This window comes from Amborella trichopoda, chromosome 1 (genome assembly GCF_054954075.1).
Source record: "Amborella trichopoda isolate Santa Cruz 75 chromosome 1, AtrichopodaSantaCruz75HAP2 v2.0, whole genome shotgun sequence".
NCBI lineage: Eukaryota > Viridiplantae > Streptophyta > Magnoliopsida > Amborellales > Amborellaceae > Amborella > Amborella trichopoda.
The window spans coordinates 29184060-29207658 of record NC_142336.1 but is presented as its reverse complement, the minus strand read 5'-3'; the positions used below and the strand labels follow the sequence as shown (position 1 = coordinate 29207658).

At 45.7% G+C, this 23599-nt stretch overlaps 1 protein-coding gene across 1 annotated transcript; it reads right to left on the bottom strand.

Moving 5' to 3' along the window:
* Nucleotides 1-22599: 22599 nt before the first annotated feature.
* Nucleotides 22600-23358, bottom strand: LOC110007529 (uncharacterized). The gene has a single exon (XM_020668978.1). The coding sequence runs from the start codon at nucleotides 23356-23358 to the stop codon at nucleotides 22600-22602; it is 759 nt and encodes a 252-aa protein (XP_020524637.1).
* Nucleotides 23359-23599: the final 241 nt, after the last annotated feature.

The window sequence follows — 23599 nt, the reverse complement described above, 5'->3', positions numbered from 1 at the left end:
ACCACGAGCTCTTAGGTGTGTGCGTGGCGTGGAGACCGTAGGATTTTTGCCTCCGTGTGCCGAGCCTCCAAGTGTAGAGGTTCAAGTTAGTGAAGGAGTTCGAGAGGTAGCCTTTCGGTGACCCTCAGAAGCAATGACAACTTGATTGCCTTTCGAGAGAGTGGATAGGGCAGGGTTTCGGCATACCCCAGCAATATGACTGGGAAGGGACTTGTCAGTAGCAGGGTGCGTACTGTGCGATAGCTGAATGCAAGGGGCCTAGATGGAGGGTCCACTAGGGCAAGGAAGCAGGGAGTCAAGGACCATTATGTCCCTTCTTGCACCAACCCAAGAAAGAACCTAGGAGCTGGACGGTGAGTCCCGACTCAAAAGGAGTGTAAGGAAGGAAGCTTGAGCAGTTTGCATCCTTGGAACAGTCACAAGTGCGGAGATAAGAAAGTCCCCGACTCGGATGAACGGGTTGAATAACCCAGGTGCCATAAAAAGTAGTGCAAAAAGTAAATGATGATACTGATCAAACAAGAGCAAACCGGTAAAGGGGTAATAAGTCCCCAATGGAGTCGCCAAGCTGATTAGGTGCCTCGATGTAGCGTCCTCGGGTGACACGTGTCTCGAGTTCAGAAGACCCGGGACCTGAGATCACTGTCTCGGGTACCTTGTTCAAGAACAAGGGTATGTATCCAACTAGTGAGAGAGGAATTTTGGATAAGAGGTGGGGACCAACCTCACCTGGGCCCGTGACTTACTCGGGCTGACTCGTGCCAGCACCCTCTCAGATCATGGCAGAAAGCCACCCAGCTGCTTCAGTTGGTTTGGAATCACCTCCCTTGACCAGCAATCTCATTATTTTCTGCAGGACACTACTATGGTTAATTTGCAAGAAAAGTGGGCAAAAGGCCCACCCTTGTCTTAAGACAATGCACATTCGCATGGCTAAGAATGTGAGAAGTTAAGGTGATGAAGTGGAAGGTTTGAACGAAAAGAGAAAAGAAGAGGGTACTTGACGAGGGGACGAGGTTAGCATGATAGCTGGACCAGTGCAATGACCGACTCAGGGTGGTAGCAAGATCGGCATGGAATTTTGGACAGGCGCGATTGTAATACAACTCGAAACTAAGGTCGACATGACTGTCCTAATTTGGTGTGGCAGCGAAACGGGCATGTTACTCGGGACTAGCATGACGGAAATACTGCTCGACAGCCAGACCGCTACGACAACACTAAACTGGGTCCACCCACGGTCAAGTGAGAATAGAATGAAGAAAATGCAAAATACGACGAAGAGATGGGGTCCCGACGGCGCTAAGCATCACCACCCATAATCATGGAGTAACAGTGTCACTGCCCTTGAACGGTGCTAGAAACTATTCCTCATGGCGAGAGGGCAAGCAGTGAACCACGAGCGGCCCTAGGCATCGCCATTGGGCAACATGAGAAGGCAACACATCCATGCGTGGGCAGCGATAGCCTCTTGTGAAGCACGCGGTGCTAGCCATTTGTGTGGCGCGTGGAGACAATTCTTGCGGCGATAGGCATGAGACTCAAGAAGAGCCTGCGCACAACGATGGGCCCCTAGCGCATGAAGAAATCTTGCGGACCACGATAGGCACCGAGCGCGTGAAGGAAACTCATGGACGGCGATAGGCACCGAGCGCGTGAAGGATGCTCGTGGACGACAATAGGCACGGAGCTCACAAAGGTAGCTCGTGGAGGAAAATAGACATCGAGTGCGTGAAGGAAGCTCGCAGACGGCGTTAACTACTGAATGCACAAAGGAAGCTTGCAGACGGCGATAGGTATTGCCGTGACGTCTTGCGAGCAACGAAAGGCATTGCCGTCTGCGATAGGTGTGCAACTGGGGGATGCCCTTGAGGGCGGCTATAAGTTTCGTCGTCTGCATTCTTCACTGAGGCGTCAAGGATACATTTGTGGGCGGTGATGAGCAGCACAGTCTACAGGCCTTGCTGAGCGATAGGGATGAACTAACAGAAGAGGGAAAGAGCTAGTGTATGGCACTAGCATTGCCATGTTCAACTTGTGAAACCACATGAATGGGAAAAAGAAGAGAAAGAGGTATGCAGGGCACTACCATTGCCGTGCATGGCCTTTGAGGGATGCTTAGAAGAAGAAGAAGAAGAAAGAAAAGAAGAGAGATAAGTTTTACCTTGAGTCTAGGGGTACCGGTCCAAAATTTTCTCTATCCTTACTCTTTCTCTCAAACGTGACCCAACAATGTGAAGGAAAGGGAATTCTATTAAGTAAATATTCTCTTTGGTGAAGGGTTTCAAGCCTCTGCGTATAATAATGGTACGTGGTATATATAGAATTGTGCCCAAACATCGGTGGATTGATCAAAATTAAACCTAATTGCTGAAAATTAAGATTTAGCTAAATTAAAAGTAATTATAAATTAGGGTGCAAAATGATAGATTTGCCCTTTCTTAACAAGTGTTGAAATTCCAAGACAGTCCCTATGTTGCCCTAGAACGTGAATGATTTTTCATGGATGAACCGGGGTTGTTCTGATGCCTTTTTTATCAAAAGAAACTCGTTTTCTTGTTGGGCTCGGTATGGCGATCGATTTGATACTAACGTTGAGCCATGGATCATGTTTTGAGGGCACGATCATGTGACTTGAAATTTGAATGAATCTTGAAACTTCGGATCAATTGTATGCTTGTTCCTTGATGTTTTTCTATGATTTCTTTGCAACACACTGAGCATACCGTCATGATCGCAGGGCAATGAACGTAGCTCAATTTCGTGCTCGGACGAAGATTTTGCAACTTTGAAGTTTTGGCCGAGATCTGGAATTCTGGAGACGGAATTTGCTGTCGCTTCGTTTGCTTCGTGTGCAGAATCCAACCATACATCGGGTACAGGGTTCGAACTAGGGATAGCCCTAGGCCATACGCACATGATGAGTTTCAAGTCAATCGGGCTCACGAGTGGCGTGAAATGGTTGTTTGAGAAAGGCACGACGTTTTTGATTTTCCTGCACTTTCTTCACGATCAGCAACTTCCCTCTAGCAAATCTTCCCACTCTGGTGTCGTCATGAGGCGTGCCACATATCAAAACGCTACTTTCAACGAGACGAAAATGCTCCATCAACTTTAAACATGATCCGATCTCAAACTAGGGAGATATAAGCTTTGAAATTCGCTGATCGTGACTGCCTCTTTAATGGAGTTGAGCTGCAGGATGGCCGCACGGGAATAACGTGCGGCTCCTCTTATTTCACTCTTTCAACTATAACTTTTTCATGGGAAGTCTGTTCAAGCTAAAATTTGAGCACTAAGTGTTTTCAACTATTTTGGATCCAATAGCCATGGTCCCATAGTAAATTGAGATACCAAAAATATAACTCTAGTTATAGGGTCCGTTTCTGGGTGTTAAAGACTTATTCTGTCGAAATTGTTTCTTGGTTTGTGCGGCCTTAAACATGTTGGAATATGACCAAACTTGGAAGGAGACTTTTAAGAGTCCTTATGAAGATTCTGTCCAGTTTTGGGGCTATTCTGGGACTGTTGAAATTTCCACTGTTTGTTAGGCTTTATTGACCCGAGACCCATGATGATGAAAAATGTCTTCTAACACTCATATCACCAGACACGAGGCCATGACGTGAGAAAATGCACTGGCTTCCAAGAGCTCTTGACAAAGAAGGTGCAGCAATGCCAGGAATTTCGTGGTTACCTAGAAGAACACCTTGAAGTCCTCTTCCACCAGTGCAAGAAGAACTCTCGATGCAAGCCTTGAGAAGAGATGATCTAGACGTTTTGCATGCCCTCTTCGAGGCAATGCTTCAACAAGGTCTCGTCACACCCAAACCCGCCAGGTAGCTTAAACGCCTTGCCTAGGGTACAGAAAACCTCTAATGCCCATATCACCAAGTATGGGGCCACTAGCTGAAGGAATGCTCTGAGTTCGAATCTATAGTCACTTAGAAGGTACAGGAAGACCACATCATTTGCGTTGCTCTCCCAGATCGCTTCCAAGCCGTCACTCCCATCCAAGAGCACTACAGCTCCCCTATGAGCCTACACTGCATCTTTTAGAGCCCTCGATTTCTCAACCCCAAGAAGTCTACCATGGGTGAAGTAGGCTCAAATCTCTAAAGCATGAGGAAGTCCACCAAGTTAGGACTACTCATCAACTCGATAAGGCGAACCAAACCCCTCCTCAGGGATCCAAAAGGAGATGGGCACCTAGGTCCTCTCACTGGAGGAATCCTCTCCCTCAATCACCACTCGAGGAAGAGTTTCTCAAGCCCCTTCCTCCACTGATAACCTTACAGGACTTCATCCAAGACGCAGCTCGACTTATCCTATCGTCCAATCAAATGGACATCCTTGAGACATAAATAGCTCAAGAGTCATCCAATATAGGTGAAGACGCTAAAAGCACCCCACAACGGTCAAAGTTCGGGCAGGACCTAAAATACCCCCGACACATTCCCAATTCCTATGACGAAGTAAAAAGTTGCCCAAAACGTTCTAACTCTTCTTCATCTCCCTCCTCTTCTATTTCTTCCACAGGTGCAGCTCGACATTGCCCAGGCTTCGACACTCTAAACAAAGAGCTTGGAGGCAATAGCCTCAGCAGGTCCTAGCAAAAATGCCTAAGAAAGATGCTGGCCCAGGCGGCTGGATTCTTGACCGGCGTCGATGCCCTGTCAACTCAAGCCAAGACCGAACCATCCTCAAGCTCCTCTTCTCAAAGAGGCCTCCCACATGGTGCAGATCTTTTAAGTTCCATCCAACACAGTGAAAATGAACCTAAGATCGGGAAAGGCGCTACTGCCGACACGTCAAAACCACAAGATTCTCAAGTTTCCTGATCCTTCACTTTTCCCTAAGCTTAAACCTCAAACCTCTACATACCTAATACAAATCCCTATTGCCTGCCCATCAACCCAGACTGCACCGGTTGAACAACAAAGTCAGCTAGTGTCATAAACCAAAACTCAACCAAAGCCTGTTCCTAAGCCTACCCTACCACCTACATTAGTGACTGGATCAGGAACGTGGAACACTAACGAGGATAAAGTGAAATATGATGTAATTGGGCACTTGAGATAGCTTCCAGCCCTCCTAAGTATCTATGATGTCGTTCTGCTGTCTAGAGACTATCGTATGACCCTAGTAACCCAGAGGTGTACGAGACTGAAGTGGAGCTTATTAAGCTTGACCCAGCTATCCTCAATGGGTGCTTGACAATTTCCTTTTCTGAAGATGACCTTGAGTTGGGAGGAAAATTTCACAACTGCCCCATCTTCATGAATGGTGAATTACATGCCTGCCCTATCAACCGAATCATGTTAAATGGAGGATGACAATCAACCTAATCCAAAGGAGGATCCTCATCCTATTGAGATTAGGGTCGGACGACCTGACTCCTACCCACATCACCGTGCAAGGATTCAACCAATCAGGAGAAAAGCTGGCCAGGACAGTTTTTCTTCACCTCAAGATCGATGACCTCGATGATTACGCTCAGTTTCATGTAATCGACACCGATACATCTTACAATGTCCTCCTTGACTGCCCCTAGCTTCATGATCAGGGGGTAGTTCCTTTCTCGCTCTACCAATACTTCAAGTACAGTCGAGATGGGAGACAACATAGAGTCTAAGCTGACAAGTGACCGTTCCCTGTAGCCGAGACTCATTATGCTGACGCTAAGTACTATTTCACACCCGTCCAACACTAAAAAAGTCAAAGGATGATGATTGGAAGCCTGTGAGAGAGACAAGACCCTCATCTCATGAAGATGTTGAAAACCTAGGACAAATGATCACAGACATGTTTAAAGAAGAGGAAAGACAAGGCAACATTCTCCCTTTGACTCCTATCGTATGCCTTGCCATCTCTCCGAGGTCATGGTGTCATCCCCCACAGATGGAGCTTCTCCCTCTACTTCTAATTCGCTAGAACAAAATGACGAGCTAGAGGCAACTCCTAAGACTGAGGAAGCCTTAGAGGTAGACCTTCCAACATCGAGGGACATCTATATACCAGACCAGCAAAAGGTCTTGCACATCCCCATTGCTCTTTTAAAAGCAGAATTGACATACCAACAACCAAAAATGGTAGTCCAATTTCCATCCTCCATGAACAAGGGAATCACCTGTAGCCAAGAGAAGGTCTTACATCTCTTAGAGGTTCCCGAAGAGGTACAGGTGGACAAGAGTCAGCCCTCAGGCTCTCAGGAACAAGACCCCATGGCAGAGCAGAGAAGTGAGGTTTGTAGCTTCCAGAATCAGTTTGGGGTTATGCATGTCACTTTAAAGCACTTGAACGAGTTTGTCCCTGAGACTAAGACTATATGACGAGCTCAAAAGCAATGCTCCTCGAATCGAAGCCAAGACTCTCCCAGATTGGAGTATTTACAGCAAACAGGCTCACCCAATCATGACAACTATGAACTATGAGTCCCTATCCAATCAGAGGTTAAGTGGTGAGGAAGGAATTGTTCCCTCATTCGAGGTCATTGAAGCCATGGAAAGCTATCAAGAGAAGAAGCAAGGAGTGGGATATACTTTTTCATCTCACACCATGAAAGGGCATAAGAAATAAAAAGAGAAGGAAGAATAAGTGACATGCATTACATAGAAAAAGAAAAGAACTATTTCATTCATCCGAGAAAAAATTGAAAATGTCTTTCCTTTATAATAAAAAGAAAATGCTATTAAAAATGGTCAGCGATCTTATTGACCTTCCCCTTGCACTGTTTCGTTGAGGCTCTCGCTCGCTCGATGCCCACTCTCAATTCAGCCACCAGTCCAGCCTCGTGCTCCACTAGGGAAACCTGACCACCCAAGGAATACTCGAGGTCCAGCAGCTTCTGGCCTAGTTCCTTATCTTCGACCTCCCAAACTGCCGTCTCCTCCTCCAACCTGCTAAGATCTTGTGCCCATTTGGCAATCTTCACCTTCAGGGTCTGCACCTTGTTATGGTGCGTTACAGCCTTCTTGGCAAGAGCGGACTTCTGAGAGACGGTAGCTTCCATCTCCCCTACTTGGACCTCTTCTAGCTCTCAATTATGTGCTAAGGAAGCCTTCAATGACTCTTACTGCAAGCCCTCTAGATGCGTTGTGGCCTTTTCCGCCTGCAGGGCCTTCATCCTCCATCCCTCCAGCTCATTGGCAACATTTTCAAAGTAAGGGAGGACTTTGGGTGCACTCCCTAAGGAGATCCCCCTCAATTGTGGGATCGTTGTTCCAAGCTCTTTAAGAGACAACTCCTTCAGCTTCTGGAGGCCTGTTCGAACCATCTCAAAAATGATGCTTGATAGCCCACTGAAAGTGGGTCTGGGCAGTGCAGTACGAGCGACCATGGCAGGAGGATCCTCAGCTGCAGCCAAGGCCTCAAGCGCCCACGATTCAAGGGCAACCTCAGACTGCCCTGGAACCTCAGCAACAGATCTATCGCTTAGATCCCTTGTTGTGATCGGGTCGGGCTCAACCCTTTCATGATCAGGTGTTATAGCTTCACCCTCTGTAAGCTCCGTAGCATCAGTCGGGGCAAGGCTGACCTCCTTTACTACCTGAGTGTTAGGCTACACCATGGTAGCCTCCTCTCCTAGGGCAGTGACTTTTCTCTGCCTCCTCTCTTCTTGAACTGCCATCTTCACCTGGGCAGGCTGGACACCTTCTCCCTCCCCCTCTTCTCCCTTGTCTTCTACGATGACCACTTCAGTTACAAGCTCCTCCATAGGGCCCGACTTCTCTACAGCCAAGGTACCACCACTACGCCCTCAAAGTTTGACCTCTGAGGATTTCCTGCTTATGCATCCCCTATAGTTACACCACCCGAGGCAGCCATCTCTTGCTGCTCGAGTAGCCCCTCTTCAGTCCTTGGGGCTCTAACCTCTTCTATGACCACAAGCTCTACCGGGGTTCCCTTTCCTCAGTAGGCACAGTAACCTCCATAGCTCCAAAGGCCCTCTTCACCTTAGTTGCCTCATCAAGGCCAGCCACATCAGCCTTGTTCACCTTCATTGGGGAATGGGCCCTCCTGTTCAGCCACGGACGTCAATTCCTAGTCCGAAGTAATTTCAATTGGGGCAGTGGGATTTGAGGCATTGGCCTGAGCCTTTGACAGACCAAAAGAAGGTTCAAGTGAATGAGAAGGTGAATCCTCAAGAGTAGAAGGCGATGTAGAAGTAACAGGAGACATGCAACCCTCAGAAGAAGTTGAGGGTGAGGAGTCGTCTTCTGGCTCGCAGACCACTGCGACCCTACGCCCTTTGCATTTTGAGGCCCTAGTTGCCTTCTTAGCTACAATGCAAGGAGCCACTGGGGCAGCCCACTTTCTCTTCTTCTCTTTTTCTTGAGAGGGTGCAGCAGTTTCAGGAGCACCCTTTCGAGAAGCACCGATGGCGAGTTTGATATGAGGGCCACTCCCTATCATCTCTTTCAAATCTTAGAGCGAGCACCCTTCATACCCTGCAACTTTGCGGCCCTCTTTCCATTTTAAAATGTTAAAGAGATTGTCAAAAATTCTCTCTGTATTCTTCTCCATGTCAAGAAATTGTTGTAGAGACCGGTCCACGACAATTTGGCGAGGCTACCCAAGGGTGCACCAGTCACAAGGAAAGCCGATGGTGAATACCTCCCCTAGTGGAGGAGTCCTTGCCATCTTCCTCTGCCTAGTCTCCTTGCTCCAGTGAGAATTATCCCCTTTCCATGGGTGGCCGACATCCCAATAGCCCTTGTTGGTGATTCGCCACCAACGTTCATGGGCCTAGTCGCTTTCACTCTCCTTCCAAAATATGGTAGCACAAACTTATTGACATCTGTAAACTCCAAGCATGTAGCCCAAGTTGTGCAAATGTGTTTCGGGAGCCAATTCTCTCGGGGGGTTTCCAACTGGTCCTTCTTCCAACGAGCTACCTTGTTATGCTTCTTCTCAAAGAATATGGAGAATGGGCAGCCATGATGAAGCCCATGCTGTTGAGCAAATCTATGAGGGAAATACCCCTCAAGTTTCGCACTGTGAAAAGTAAGGTAAAGAAGAACTCCACCCCTGACACTCAACATATACATCAACTCCTTATGAGTGGTAGGAGCACCATACAGGCTCTTTCTCAGCTCATCAACAAAGGCACGATCGATAAGATTCCCTACCGGGAAGGTGGGTCTCCTCATGTGCAGGTGGTCATTGTAGAACAGACTACACACATGGCGGGAAGTATGGAAGATCACTTTCTGCACGACAATCCTCAGCAGAAACAGGCACATTGTTTCCTCCAATTCTTTGATTCAAAGCTAAGTGCCCGGGAAATAAGCCGTAAGCCAGCCATATACATAATGGATGGGGAAAGGCATCTTGAAGTCCCTTGGGAACACTTCGCCATCCACTATGTCATTCCCTCCTTCATCGCCTTGAAAGACCTTTCCCCTAGACACGGCTCCTAGGCCGTAGTAGATACTGCAAAGGACTGGCTATGCAAGTGCATATTTTTGCCCCCTTGCCATGTCACAAGCCACATAGAAAGTGCCTGGACGGATAATGTCTGCTCCACCGGGGAAAGAAAACTTGCACAAGAAAAGTATCAAATAAGCGGCCAAGAATATGTGCTCATTCTCCTTCCATAGCTCAAAAAAAGGTGGAGCCCCCTTCTCCCCTTTCCTCAGTGATGAACCGACTTCATCATCATAGTCCCCATAAAAAAAGGGCACCCACTTGGTGAAGGAGACGTCTCCCTTCTTGGTCTCAGACCCTAGCAGCTGGTAAATTCCAAACAGTTCTTGAAGCCCACCTGGCAGGCCTTCCTTCCCGACCCGTTCATCTCCAAAAATGACCAATGAGTGACAGCCCGCCAATGAAATACATATATAGTAGAGATGTCTCTGCTTCCCCACAACCGAGCAGCCATGTGTTGCTAACATGGCTCTAGGTCTCCAAAAGGGCCTTGACCAAGTTCAAGCAACAGTCATAGTAGCCTAACGAGCACAGAATGGAAACCAATAGGGAAGCATGCTTCAGGATGTCCCTGTAGTGGATGAGAACTCTTATGGTCAAGGAAGAATACCCCTTCAGGTATTGGTGCTCCCCTTTTACCCACAGGCCAGTAGAAGACCATTTCGTGCCTGGGGTTTTTACCATCCTCTTACCAAGAGTCGGTAAGTCCCCATTTAAGGCTATGTTTTGGTGCAGGTAATGCAGGAGGCCTACCCCTTCCTATACACTCACATTGTCGTCATTATATTCCCTCATCGGCAACCAGACGGGGTCACTAACAAAGGTGACGCTTAAAGGCCACCTGGGTTCACATAAAGCCTCGATAAGCCAGATTGGCTCACCTCTCACCAAACTTTCACCAATGAATTCATCAGTGCCAAGCTCCCTTTCGCACAGGAGGCTCTTCACGTTTAACATAACACCTGAAGGCTGGGCCATTAGATCAAAAAATTTTCACTGTCAAAGGATGCTAAGCGGCCGTGAAAAACTACACTCACAGGGGTGTATTGTCGACTGATCACTAAAGGTGTAATGTTGGCAAGCTATCATCGTCTCACAGTGAAAGAAGTGACTATAACCATCTGACGGCTAAGGAGCCAGTTAGATGGTGTCGCCATGCGTAGAAGGTAGGGCTATCGCTGTCTCATGACCAAGGGGCCATCGCCATCTGTCGAAGTAAAGCACTTGATGCCACCTACGCTCCAGCTGTTTCGTACACGTCGCATGTGCGACGTACCATGACCCTTGAAATCCGGGCATGCCGCCTGACAATCGCGACATGGAATGTCGCAACACATGCAGAAGGTGATTGTTCACTGTCTCACAACCCTTCACCCCCCGACCGTTGCAGGTCTGTGACGCCTCGGGTTCTCACCTGCGTTTCCTCTTCTCACCGGGAACTCACGCCTGTTCACCAAAAAACCCTTCCTTGCCTTCTACTCATTACCAGAGTTGGGAAAAAACTACAGAAATCACTAGAAAGCTTCCCTGTGATGCTGTGGATTTCTCTTCTCCCTGTTTTCGCACTTCAACAGTTTACCACAAACTCACCGAAATTCCAATGAGTTTCTGGTGAACCCACTACTGCTCCTCCTTCTTCTTTCGATAACCAGAGGACTGTCAGCTCCCCTGACTTCTCTACAACCTCCCCTTCGGCCTCGAGACTATCGAAAAAGCACCACAACTCCGGCAGAGCACCATTGCAAATCTCACTAAAGCTTTGAGAAGCCTCATTCCTTGCTTTAGAAGTCTTGGCACCCTCCAAAAATGTTTGCAATCACGTCGCGAGGACTCGTGACCTTCTAAAGATGGTCACGAAGCTACTGAAGGCCTGTCTAATGAAAACTTTGGCCGAGAGATGCTCACCGAAAGTCTCCTGGTAGAAGCTCCAGCTTTCTCTCTCTCCCCAAAAACTCTTCAACTGTTTTACCCGTCGGTAAAACATTGAAATGGGTTTTGTCCCCCTTTTATAATCAGCAGTGCCAAAAACTACGCCTCACAAATTAAAAATGATGCTCCAATCCCCAGCTACGGACAACAATACGACCAGGCCGGGGCAGGTCAAGCCCGAGACCCGAAAAGGTTATCATTGCGTGCTTTACCCAGCGGTTATCGCTGCGCACTTTGTCATGGAGTTATCACCGCGCATCGTCGAGGAGCTATCGATGCATGCTTCTGCGTGCTTCATTGAGGGCTATCGCTGCGTTCTTTGTCCCGAGGCTATTGCCACGCGCTTCATCAAGAGGGCTATCGTCAGGCACTTTGTCAAGGAGCCATTGTTGTGTGCTTTTTCAAGGAGCCATCATCGTGTGCTTCGTCAAGGATTATCTTTGTGTGCCTTCGTCAAGAGCCATCACCACATGCTTTGTCAAGGGCTATCATCGCGTGCCCGTCAGGAGTTAACGCCGAACGCCTCACCAAGCGGTTAACGCCATGCTCTTCACTAAAGATCTAATTCCACGTGCGCCATCCAAGACTTAGTGGCATGCGCATGCCATGGCACTCCCATCTGGACCATCGTTCGGCCTCCTCGGGAAGTTCATTCCTAGTACCACATCCTCAAAGAGTCGAGTCCCCAATTACGACTCGATTCCCTCTGGAGTCACATTCTCCCCACACCAAGGTCCGTGCTTCATGACCTTAAACTGCAAAGCCTTGGTTCGTGCTGCATGACCTTAAATTGCACATCCATGGTCTAAATGCATGACCCTAAACTGCATGGTCCAAACTATAGGACCTTAAACTTTAGCAGACGTCTAGTTGCATGACCTTAAACTTCATGGTCTTAGCTGCATGACTTTAAACTGCATAGCTATGGTCGAGCTATAAGATCTTAAAATTATAATGCTCGGCATGAGAAATAGTCCATACGCATGACTCTAAACTGTGAAATGGGCGTACCTCTTTGCCAGGTACATTCCATCAACATCCTCAGTGGAGTTAAACATATTCCATCAACATCCTCAGTGGAGTTAGGTGTATGCAAAAGAAAAAAAGGCCGCCTTTCCCCTTTAATCCCCAATTGGTCTGTTTCACACCAACATCCCCAGGGAGTCACACTTACCCTCCTAATCCCAGTGAAGTCTGCTTCTGCTTGCCACCCCTCATAGGGCTATCATCTTCATCTAAATCTCTCTACTTGTGTATAGTCTTAACTGTTTCCTCAGAGAGTCAGACTGCTATCCATAGACCTATCTCCCATGCAGCTTCACTTGACGATCTACACAATAGTCCTCACTGCATGACTTTCAACTACACAGCCACGGTCCAAATTATATGACCTTAAAATATAGCGGAGGTCGAGTTCCATGACCTTAAACTGCCTAGTCCTCATTAGATGACTTTAAACCGGACAACCATGGTCCAAACTATATCACCTTAAACTGTAGCGAAGACTTAGTTGCACGACCTTAAACTACCTAATCCTCGCTGCATGACTTTAAACTTCATATCCATGGTCCAAACTATATGACCTTAAAATGTAGCGGAGGTCTAGTTGCATGACCATAAACTGCCTAACTCTCACTGCATGGCTTTAAACTGTATGGTCATGGTCCAAACAATATGACCCTAAACTATAGCGGAGGTCTAGCTGCACGACCTCAAATTTTCTAGTCCTAGGTGCATGACTTTAAACTACATAACCACGGTCCAAGCTATATGACCTTAAACCATAGTGCACATCCTCGCCTCATGACGATAAACGGCTTTACAAAGGTCTCGGAGGCTTCACCTTAAACACGTCCTCACATATGCACACTCCCTCTTTGCGTGCATGTTCACACATGCTTTCCTTAACCGACCCATTCGTGTGCATTCACCACCTTCATTGCTTCGCCAATGAACCCATTCTCTTTACTACCACTATTCATCATTCCCTAGTGAGTCTCACCCATGCTCACAAAATGATGAGCCATCTCACCACCCATAATCGCCATCAGCTAGTGGGTCACTATTTTTCAACCACCATTCATACATCATCCATCTTTTATAGGTAGCCTCTGCCATCTCATCAAAGTGAGCAAAAATCACTATCATACTCACTCCATGGCCTCCACAGATGGCCATTCATCACCAATTTGGTCCAGCTATATCTCCCTAAACCATAGTGCACGTCCTAGCCTCATGATGTTAAAAGGCTTCGCATAGGTCTCGAAGGCATGAACCTAAACACGCCTTCCCAAAAAAATGGGCATGGTGTACACCTGGACAAGGAAATCCCATGAGTAAAAATGACGAAAGGGACTCGGCAGGATGGGGCCCACGAGGCCGCCTCGCCAAAATTCTACCTATCCAACAGGCCTAGATCTTCGAGACAGGTCAAAAGCCCCCGATTGGACCCCACTAGACAGGATCAATAAAGATACCCTGATCATTAAAAGCAAACCCGATGGAGCAGCAAACAATGCCAACCAAACGTTCGTAGCACTTTGCCACCACATAGGCTAGATTCTGACCAATCAGGTCCCTACAAAATCCTCAAGCTGTCAGAATCGCAAATAGTCCCTCGAGGGTGAGGACTTCTACAGATCCCTCAAAAAGTCTCGTCTCCCCCTAAAGTCTCCACGGATGGACCCATACTTTTCATCAAAAATTTCGAGCATCCTCTCTGAATGTTGTCCCTCTCATTTCCCTCGAAGAACAACATTCGATGGGGCAAGCTATTTGGAGACATTTTTAAGCACCTTGGTCCCCGGTCAATAAAGCCTAACAAACAGTGGAAATTTTGACCATCTCAGAAACGGCCTAGAGCTCGTCAAAATCTTCATGAGGACTTCTAAAATTTTCCTGCCAGGTTTTGTCACATTCAATCATGTCTAAAGCAGTGCAGACTGAGGAACAGTTTTGGTAGAATCAGCCTCTAGCACCCTGAAATGGACCCTATAACTCGAGCTATATTTTTGGTGTCTCAATTTTTAGTGGGAGCATTGTCATTAGATTCAGCATGGTTGCAAACCCTCAGGGGTTAAATTTCAGCTTGAACGGACATCTCTGAAGGAAGTTACAGGCGAAAGAACAAAACAGGCGGAGCCGTACACTATTCCCGTACGACCACTCTGCAACTCAACTCCATTAAAGGGGAAGTCACGACCAGTGACTTTAGACACTCATTCTCACCTATCTCAAGATGGATCACACTCAAATTATGTGAGCGTGTTCGTCTGGTCAAGATGAGCATTTAGGTATGTGGCACGCCTAGCGACGACACCCGAGTGCAAAGAAACGCTAGAGAGGAGTTACTAATCCATGAAGAAAGTGCAGCAAAATCAGCAGCCTTGTGCCTCGCTTGAGCAGCCAAATCATGTTGTTCATGTGCCCGATCGACGTGAAATCAATTTCATTATGTGCGTAAGGTCGAGGGCTATCACTAGTCTGAACCCGTACATGATGAATGGTCGAATTCCACACACGAAGCCAATGAAGTAACTACCATTTCTGTCGCAAAAATAGCAGATTTTAGTAAAAACTCCAGAGTTACAAAATCTTCGTCCCGGCATGGAATCGAGCTTTGTTTGTTCCCCCACGATCGTGACTAAAAGATTAGTGGGATCCAGCAAAGAAATCACATAAAAAAAATCAAGGAATGAGCACATAATAGATCCAAAGTTTCAAGATTCATTCAAATTTCAAGTCACATGATTGTGCCCTAAAAACACGATCCATGGCTCGAAGTTGGTATCAAATCCATCGCCATGCCGATCCCTACAAGAAAACAGTCATCTTTCAATCAAACGAGCATCAAAACAACCCCAGATCATCCATAAGAAATCTTGCACGTTGTAAGGCAACACAGGGTCTGCCTTGGAATTCTACAACTAGTTAAGAAGGGGCAAATCTATCATTTTGCACCTTATTTTCCAAATTTCTTTTAAAATAGTTAAATCTTAATTTCCAGCAATTACGTATAAGTTTGATCAATTCACCCATGTTTGGGCACAATTCTATATATACCATGTATCATCATTGTACACAAAGGCTTGAAACCCTTCACCAAAGAGAGTTTTTACTTAATAGAATTCCCTTTCCTTCTCATCGTTTGGTCACGTTTGGAGAGAGAGAGAGTAAGGAGAGAGAAACGTTTGGACGGGTATTCCAAGGTTCAAGGTAAATCTTCTCTCTTTGCTTTTCCTTTTTTCTTCTTCTTTTTCTTCTTCGTCTGAGCCTCCCTCAGAGGCCATGCACGGCAGTGGCAGTGTCATGCATGCCTCTTTCTTTCCTTTTTCCCCTCGTGTGGTTTCACAGGTCGTGCATGGTAATGGAAGCGCCATGCATGATCTCCTTTCCCCCTTCTATTCGTCCATCTCTATCTCTCAACAAGGCTTGCAGATGGCATTGTTCACCGCCATCCGCAAATATGTCCTCGGCGTCTCAATGAAGAGCACAGACGATGAAACTTATTGCTACCCACAGGGGTCTCCCCCTGTTGCGCACCTATCACAGACGGCGATGCCGGCCTCAGCCCGCGCGAGGTTGTTGCAACACTTATTGCCATCTGCAAGCTTCCTGTGCGTGCTCGGTGCCTATTGCCATCTGTGAGCTTCCTTCATGCACTTGGTGCCTATCGCCGTCCGAAAGCCTTCTTCATGCGCTCGATGCCTAGGTGCGTAGGCTCTTCTTGTGTCCCACGCCTATCATCGTGTGCCTTGGCAAGAACTGCCACCGTGGGCCTCGCGAATGGCTATCGCTACGTGCTTCACAAGAGGCTATCGCCACTCTCACAAGGGCTGACTACCTTCTTGTGTGGCCCCAATGGTGATGCATAGCGCCGCTCGTAGTCCATTGCTCTCCCTGTAGCAGTGAGCTGTAGTGTCTAGCGCCATCCAAGGGCTGTGACACTGCTACTCTACAGTTGTGGGTAGTGACACTTAGCACCGTCAGAACCCCATCTCTTCGCCGTCGTGCATTTTCTTCATTCTCTTCTCACTTGATTGAGGGTGGACTCAGTCTAGTGTTGCCATAGCGGTCTGGTTGTCGAGCAGTATTGCCATCGTTCTGCTCTTGAGTACCATGCACGTCTTGCTGCCACACCAGATTAGGACAATCATGTCGACCTTGGTTTCGAGTAGTGTTGTCGTCGTGCTGGTCCAAAGTATCGTGCCCATCTTGCTACCAAGTCGGGTCGGTCATTACACTGGTCCAACTATCATGCTAGTCTCGTCCCCTTGTTGAGTACCCTCTTCTTTTCGCCTTTCATCCAAACCTTCCACTTCATCACCCTAACTTCTCACATTCTTAGCCACACGAATGTGCATTGCCCTAAGACATGGGTGGGTCCTTCGGCCCACTTGACTTACAAATTACCCATAGTAATGCTGTACAGAAAACAAGGAGATATAATTTGACCAGATTTTACGGATGGTCCGTCATTGGATATACATATATTTTTACAAAGAAATTGTCCAAGGCAAATAGAACCAATCACTGATTTGATAATTGATAAGGTGAGTACCCAATCCATTCAATGTTAGGCTTAATGAGTATGGGGACCTCAAAAGAACAACCTCTTTTCATCCTATGAACTTTGAGGTGTATAAAGTATCATATTTGACTCTTGTAGCAGAATGATAGAGACTCCATTGGGGTTGATCCAGGCCAAAAGTAGACCTACGTCAACGTAACCCTTTGAAACACTTTGGTATTGCTCCCGGATCAAAAGAAAAAGAAGGAAACGGAGCATATGGAACCAGAGCATTATGGAATTTATGGTTTCCATTGGTGCAAATCCAATCATCTCGACGTGAGATAAAAAGCAATTTCTCATCGGTAGCAAACAGGTATCCATTAAGCAGGGGAAATGGTATTCAAAAAAGAAGAAAGATTATGCTCTTTATTGTTGCAAAAGCGGACTAACAGGGTGAGCTGCCTAACCAACCTTCATAATTAAATGGTGTCACTGTATGGATATAAGAAAAATTCAACCACATTGATTGGTTATACATATAGGTAAAAGATGTCGAATAAAATAAGAAGTGCGATACTAAGCCTAAGGAAGGTATTGGTAATGAAATGGATCAAACTAAACTAAAACATAGGAGACATCTCTTTCCCCGGGGGATCTTTAGAATTACCATTTCTTAGCTTTCAATTTGCATCTGACCACCAATTATCATTTAGCTTATAAGCCTGTGGATATTGAGGTTCCACAAGCTGTGCTTCCTGATACTGTATTTGAAGCAGATGTTTGAATCCCATATGCATCTAATATATACTAATACAATATATATATATATATAAGACTATGGCTACATATGTGTAAATATGTATGAATTAGATTATTTCAAATCAAAAATATCCAAGGGAGACGATTTCTAACCAGCTGAAGCAGCAGGGGGGCTTCCGTCTTGATTTAAGAGGTGCCCGTGCGAGTCAGACTGAGTTAGGTTGGTCCCCACCTCACATCCAAAAATTCCTCTCTCACAAGTTGAATACCTGCCCTTGTTCTTGAACAAGGTTCCTGAGAAAGCGATCTCAAGTCTTGGGTCTTCCCAACTCGAGACACGTGTTACCCGATCACCTAGATCTAGGGAGGCGAGATCAAGGCACCTAACCACTATCCATGAGACACAGCCCTCTCCTTATGCCCTTCTAGTGAGAGAGTATTACACTACCAAAGGATGACCCAATAGATTTTTTGGTGGCGCGACCCTCCCAACACATACTCATCTTAACTCCCGTTCTATTATGGACTCAAGGGAAAAATATCTTGACTGTCAACACAATGTTTGACCACTCAGGTCTTATCATATAGCACTTATCACATAGCACTTACCACATATCACTAATCACATAATACTTATCACATATCACTTATCACATAGATGACCGCACAGGTCGTATCACATGACACTTGTCACAGCTTAGCTGATCTTATAATCATGCACAAATATCACTATAAAACATGTACTATAATCATTTACAAATATCATAACAGAGTTTGTCTTACTACATGCTCCCATATCATCACAGAGCTTATCTCATTATCATGCATTCATACATATTTCATTTAGAAGTGGTTTGAATAGAACACGTACTATAATCATTTACACATGTCATAACAGAGCATGTCTTAATACATGCTCCCATATCATCACAGAGCTTATCTCATTATCATCAATTCGTACATATTTCATTTAGAAGTGGTTTCAACTCATTCTAGCCTATTTTGGTGAGTGAACAATTCCACACAAAACACATGATAGTTTTGGAAAATTCAACAGGAAATTCAGTGTGGCATCTTTATAGAAAAATGAACATAACTTTCAAATCACAGGGAATTTGATCATGCTTCCTAGACTATTTTCAAAATAGATTCATACATATTTCATTTAAAAGTGTTTTGGCCTCATTCTGAGACATTTTGACCACTGAACAGTTCCATATAAAAGTATGTAAAGTTCTTGGAAATTTATGGCACAATTCTGGCATTCTACAAAAGATGGCTAATAACTCTATAACCAAAAGAGGCATTCACATGAGGTCTTTCCCATCTTAAAGTATATTGAAAGGAGAATTTTCCCACAAATTTTCATGGTCAACAGAGACATTTTCAATGTTTAAACAACTACCCAAAAAGGAGTCAGAGTTTTGGAAAAATAGAGCACATACAACAAAATTTCATATTCACAATCACATCCATTTTCACAATCATATCCATATTCACAATCATATCCAAAGTCACACTTGAAATTCTACACTTTGATAAGCTAATTAAACAAAAGTGTGGAACGTGAAACTAGATCCACTTATAGCACTGAATGAAACTCCCAAGGCTCTACACAAGCTTCTCTTTAAGGGCCAAGCTCTAGGAATGGCTCAAGCTCAACGCTCTAACATGGACAGAGGGAGGACGTGGGTGAGAGAGAGAGCAAAATTTTCATGAAGGGTTGAGATGGTGGGGCTTAAATAAGCAAAGAAGGGGACGACAGCATGCAATTGACATTTGGCACACATGGGGCATGCAAGTGCCACATGGTGCCCACGAAACATGCCAGCAATCATGACAGAGAGAAAAATTTCCCTTGGACTATCGCGCGCTCGGTAGCAGCACACACAACAGTGTCGCACTCGACGGAAATGCGCACGGCAGCATTGCGCACTGTGGCAACGCACACGGTGGACTCACGCACGGTGGCAATACACACAGCAGCAACGTACGTGACCGTAACGCGCACAACAGCATCGTGCACAGCGGCATTGCACACGGCGGGATCGTGCACAGAGGCAACTCACATGGCGACATCGTGCACAATGGTAATGTGCACAGTGGCATCGTACACGACGGTAACGCATATGACAGTGTCAGCGAGCTAGATCACCCATGCCGATGACCCGTCGGCGCACTACCATGTGCTTAAAAAGTCCAAGTCCTTACATCACCCCCCCTTAAAAAGGATTTTGTCCCCAAATCATACCTCTTTTAAGTAAAAAATGGGGGGTATTTCTCCCGGATCTCATCCTCCCGTTCCCAAATTCTCAATAGTACTGTCACAAATCACTAACCAAAGGGATCTCCTTGTTACGCACCACATGCACTCTTTTATCCACTATCTCAATAGGTTGCTCGATGAAGGTTCGGTCTTCTCTGATGGGAACCGGTTCATATCTCAGAGCAAGGGACGGGTCGAGCATGTATTTCCTTAACAAAGATACATGAAGGACATCCTGGATGCTCATCAATTCAGGTGATAGGGCAAGTCGATCTGCTGTGACTCCAACTTTTCTCAGAATTTCAAAAGGCCCAATATATCACGGGCTGAACTTCCCTTTCTTGTCGGACCTCATAATGCCCTTAGTTGGTGACACCTTCAAGAAAACCTGATCACCCACCTCAAAATTGAGGTTTCTTCTCCGGTTATTAGCATAACTCTTCTGTCGAATCTGAGATATCCTGAGCCTCTCCTAAATCAAAGCATAATTTTCTCAGATCACTTGGACAATTTCTAGCCCTAAAAGCCTTCTTTTACCAATCTCGTCCCATCAAATGGGTGATCTGCACTTTCTTCAATATAGGGCCTCAAAAGGTGCCATCTGAATACTAGCTTAGAAGCTGTTGTTATAAGCAAATTCAATCAGGGTTAAATGATCATCCCAGCTCCCCTTAAAATCAAAGACACAAGCCCTTAACATATCTTCCAAAGTCTGAATGGTTCTCTATGATTGCCCATCAACCTGGGGGTGAAAGTAGTGCTAAAAGTAAATCTCGTTCCCAAGGCTGACTGCAGACTAGCCCAAACTCTAGAGGTAAATCTAGTGTCTTTATCGGACCCGATGCGGACAAATATCCTACGCAACCTCACTATCTCTTTAATATATAATTGGGTCAATTTATCCAAGGTGCAGTTCGTGAGGATCGGCAAGAAGTGGGCAGCTTTAGTCAGTCAATCCACAACGACCCAAATGCTATCATGCCCAGATCTCGTTCTACGCAAACCAAAGATAAAGTCCATAGCAATGTGCTCCCATTTCCAATCTGGCATCGGTAAGGGCTGCAACAACCTGTCGGGTTTTTGATGCTCCGCTTTCACCTGCTGGCATAAGCACTTAGAAACAAACAATGTTATTTCCCATTCCATGTCATTCCACCTAAAAGTCTTCTTTTGATCCTAATAGAACTTAGTACTCCCGGGATGTCTAGCATAGCGAGAGCGGTGAGCTTCCTCAAAGATAGCTCTCTTCACATCCACATCGTTCGGGATACAGACCCAATCTCTGAATCTCAACAAGTCATCACTACTCATAGAGAAATCATCTCTCTTTCCCAAATTCATCTCTTCCAAAATTTTTATGAGTTGGGGATCCTTCTCTTGTGTCAGCAGGATTTGATGAAAAGGATGGGGCACCACCCTTATGCAAGTTGTCATAATACTTACACCATCACTAAGGGGTGGAGCCAGATGCCATCGCACTGCATCCTCTAACAACTTCATCTCTCGGACCATAGATGAGCCACCGAGATCACAGGCTTTCTACGCAGAGCATCTGCTACCACATTAGTTTTGCCTAGGTGATATTGGATGGTACAATCGTAATCATTAAATATGTCGATTCATCTCTTTTGCCTCATGTTCAACTCTTTTTGAGAAAACAGGTACTTGAGGCTCTTATGATCTGTAAACACCTTAAATTGGGCTCCATAGAGGTAGTGTCTCTAGATTTTCAAGGCGAATACTATAGTGGCAAGCTCCAAATCATAAGTTGGATAGTTCTTCTCATACGGTTTCAACTGTGGGGAAACATATGCAATGACCTTCCCACATTGCATAAGTACACATCCGAGCCCTTTATGAGAGGAATCGGTGTAAACTGTAAATCGTCATTTCCTTCGGTTAAGGTTAGTATCGGAGCCATGGTTAGTTTCTTATTAAGCTCTTGAACGCGTTCCTCACAATCGTCTGAGCAGACAAATTTCACACTCTTCTGGGTTAAAGGGGTTAGAGAGAGTGTTATCTTCAAGAATCTTTCTACAAAGTACCTCTAATATCATGCTAACCCTAGAAAACTACAGACCTCTGACACGTTTGTCGGTCTTCCCCACTTGAGCACGGCCTCAATCTTAGAAGGGTCAACCACAACCCTATCCTTAGAAATAACGTGCCCAAGGAAGGCCACACTAAGAATCCAACACTCACTCTTGCTCAACTTGGCATACAGCTTTTCCGACCTTAAAGCCTGAAGGACTACTCTCAGGTGCTTCTTATGTTCATCTAGGCTCTTCAAATACACCAAAATATCATCAATAAAGACCACAACAAAATCATCCATAAAGGGTTTGACAATTCTATTCATCATGTCCATGAAAATAGCTAGGGAATTAGTCAATCCGAACGACATTACTAAAAACTCATAGTGGCCATAACGGGTTCTGAAAGCGGTCTTAGGAATGTCTCCCGCCCGGACCCTCATTTAATGATAACCTGTTCGGAGCTCAATCTTAGAGAACACTTCGGCCCCATGAAGTTGGTCAAAAAGGTCATTAATCCTAGGTAGGGGGTACTTATTCTTTACTGTTACTTGATTCAATAGCCTATAGTCTATGCAAAGCCTCATGGACCCATCCTTCTTCTTCACAAAGAGAACTAATGCACCCGAAGGCAACATACTGGGTTAAATGAACCCCTTCTCTAACAACTCCTACAATTTCTCTTTCAGCACCTTCAATTCTGCTGGGGCCATCCAATATGGGGCTTTTGAGATGGGAGCAGTACTAGGGAGCACATCCATCTCAAACTCTATCTCCCTTACTGGAGGCAAAGATAACAACTCTTTGGTAAAAGTTCTTGGGAATTCTCTTACCACTAGTATCTCTTCTAGCTTAGCCAGGACGTCCCGATTTTCTACCACATAGGCTAAGTATTTGACACCTCCTTTAGCCAAATGACGGTAAGTCCGAAGGGTCGAAATAAAATGTGGAGCGAGAGCATCCTTGATACCAACAAAGTGCAGCTTAGGTTGATTAGGGCGTTTAAAGGTCACAGTTTTATTATAATAGACAACAGTGACAGGGTGTGTAGACAACCAATCCATGCTCAAAATAACATTAAAGTCCTGGATATCTAAAAGTATTAAGTCTATTAGAAGGACACACCCCTCAAGAAAAGCCTCACATTGTTTGTATACCATGTCTGTTTCCATAGAATCTCCCACAGGTGTGCCCACTACTAATGTGTATTCAAGAAGTGAAGGCTCAATATTCATTTGATATGCAAAATGAGGTGCAACAAATGAATGAGAGGAACCAGCGTCAATTAAAATTCTAGCTTCTCTACCACAAACAAAGAGCGTAGCTTGAAACACTGTGGTAGAGGCTTTCGCCTCCTGCTTCGTAAGAACAAATACTCGACCCAAAGTCTTCAGTCGGTTCTCCAGCTTTATCACAGGGCAATCCTTCATCCAGTGGCCAGGCTTGTCACACTTAAGGCACGTTCTCTTTCGCTTATAGCAATCAGCTGCCGAGTGGTTTCTTAGCCCATAATATGAGCATGTCAAGCGCTAGTTCTCCCTCACATCGACGGGGAAAATATTTTTGGCCTTCATGATGCCCTGGTGAACCCGTCCTCTAGAATTTCCTCTAGGAGGCAGCTTATTCTTCTTCCCAAAATTTCAGTTGGTGCAGACCTTGCTCTCCCTTCCT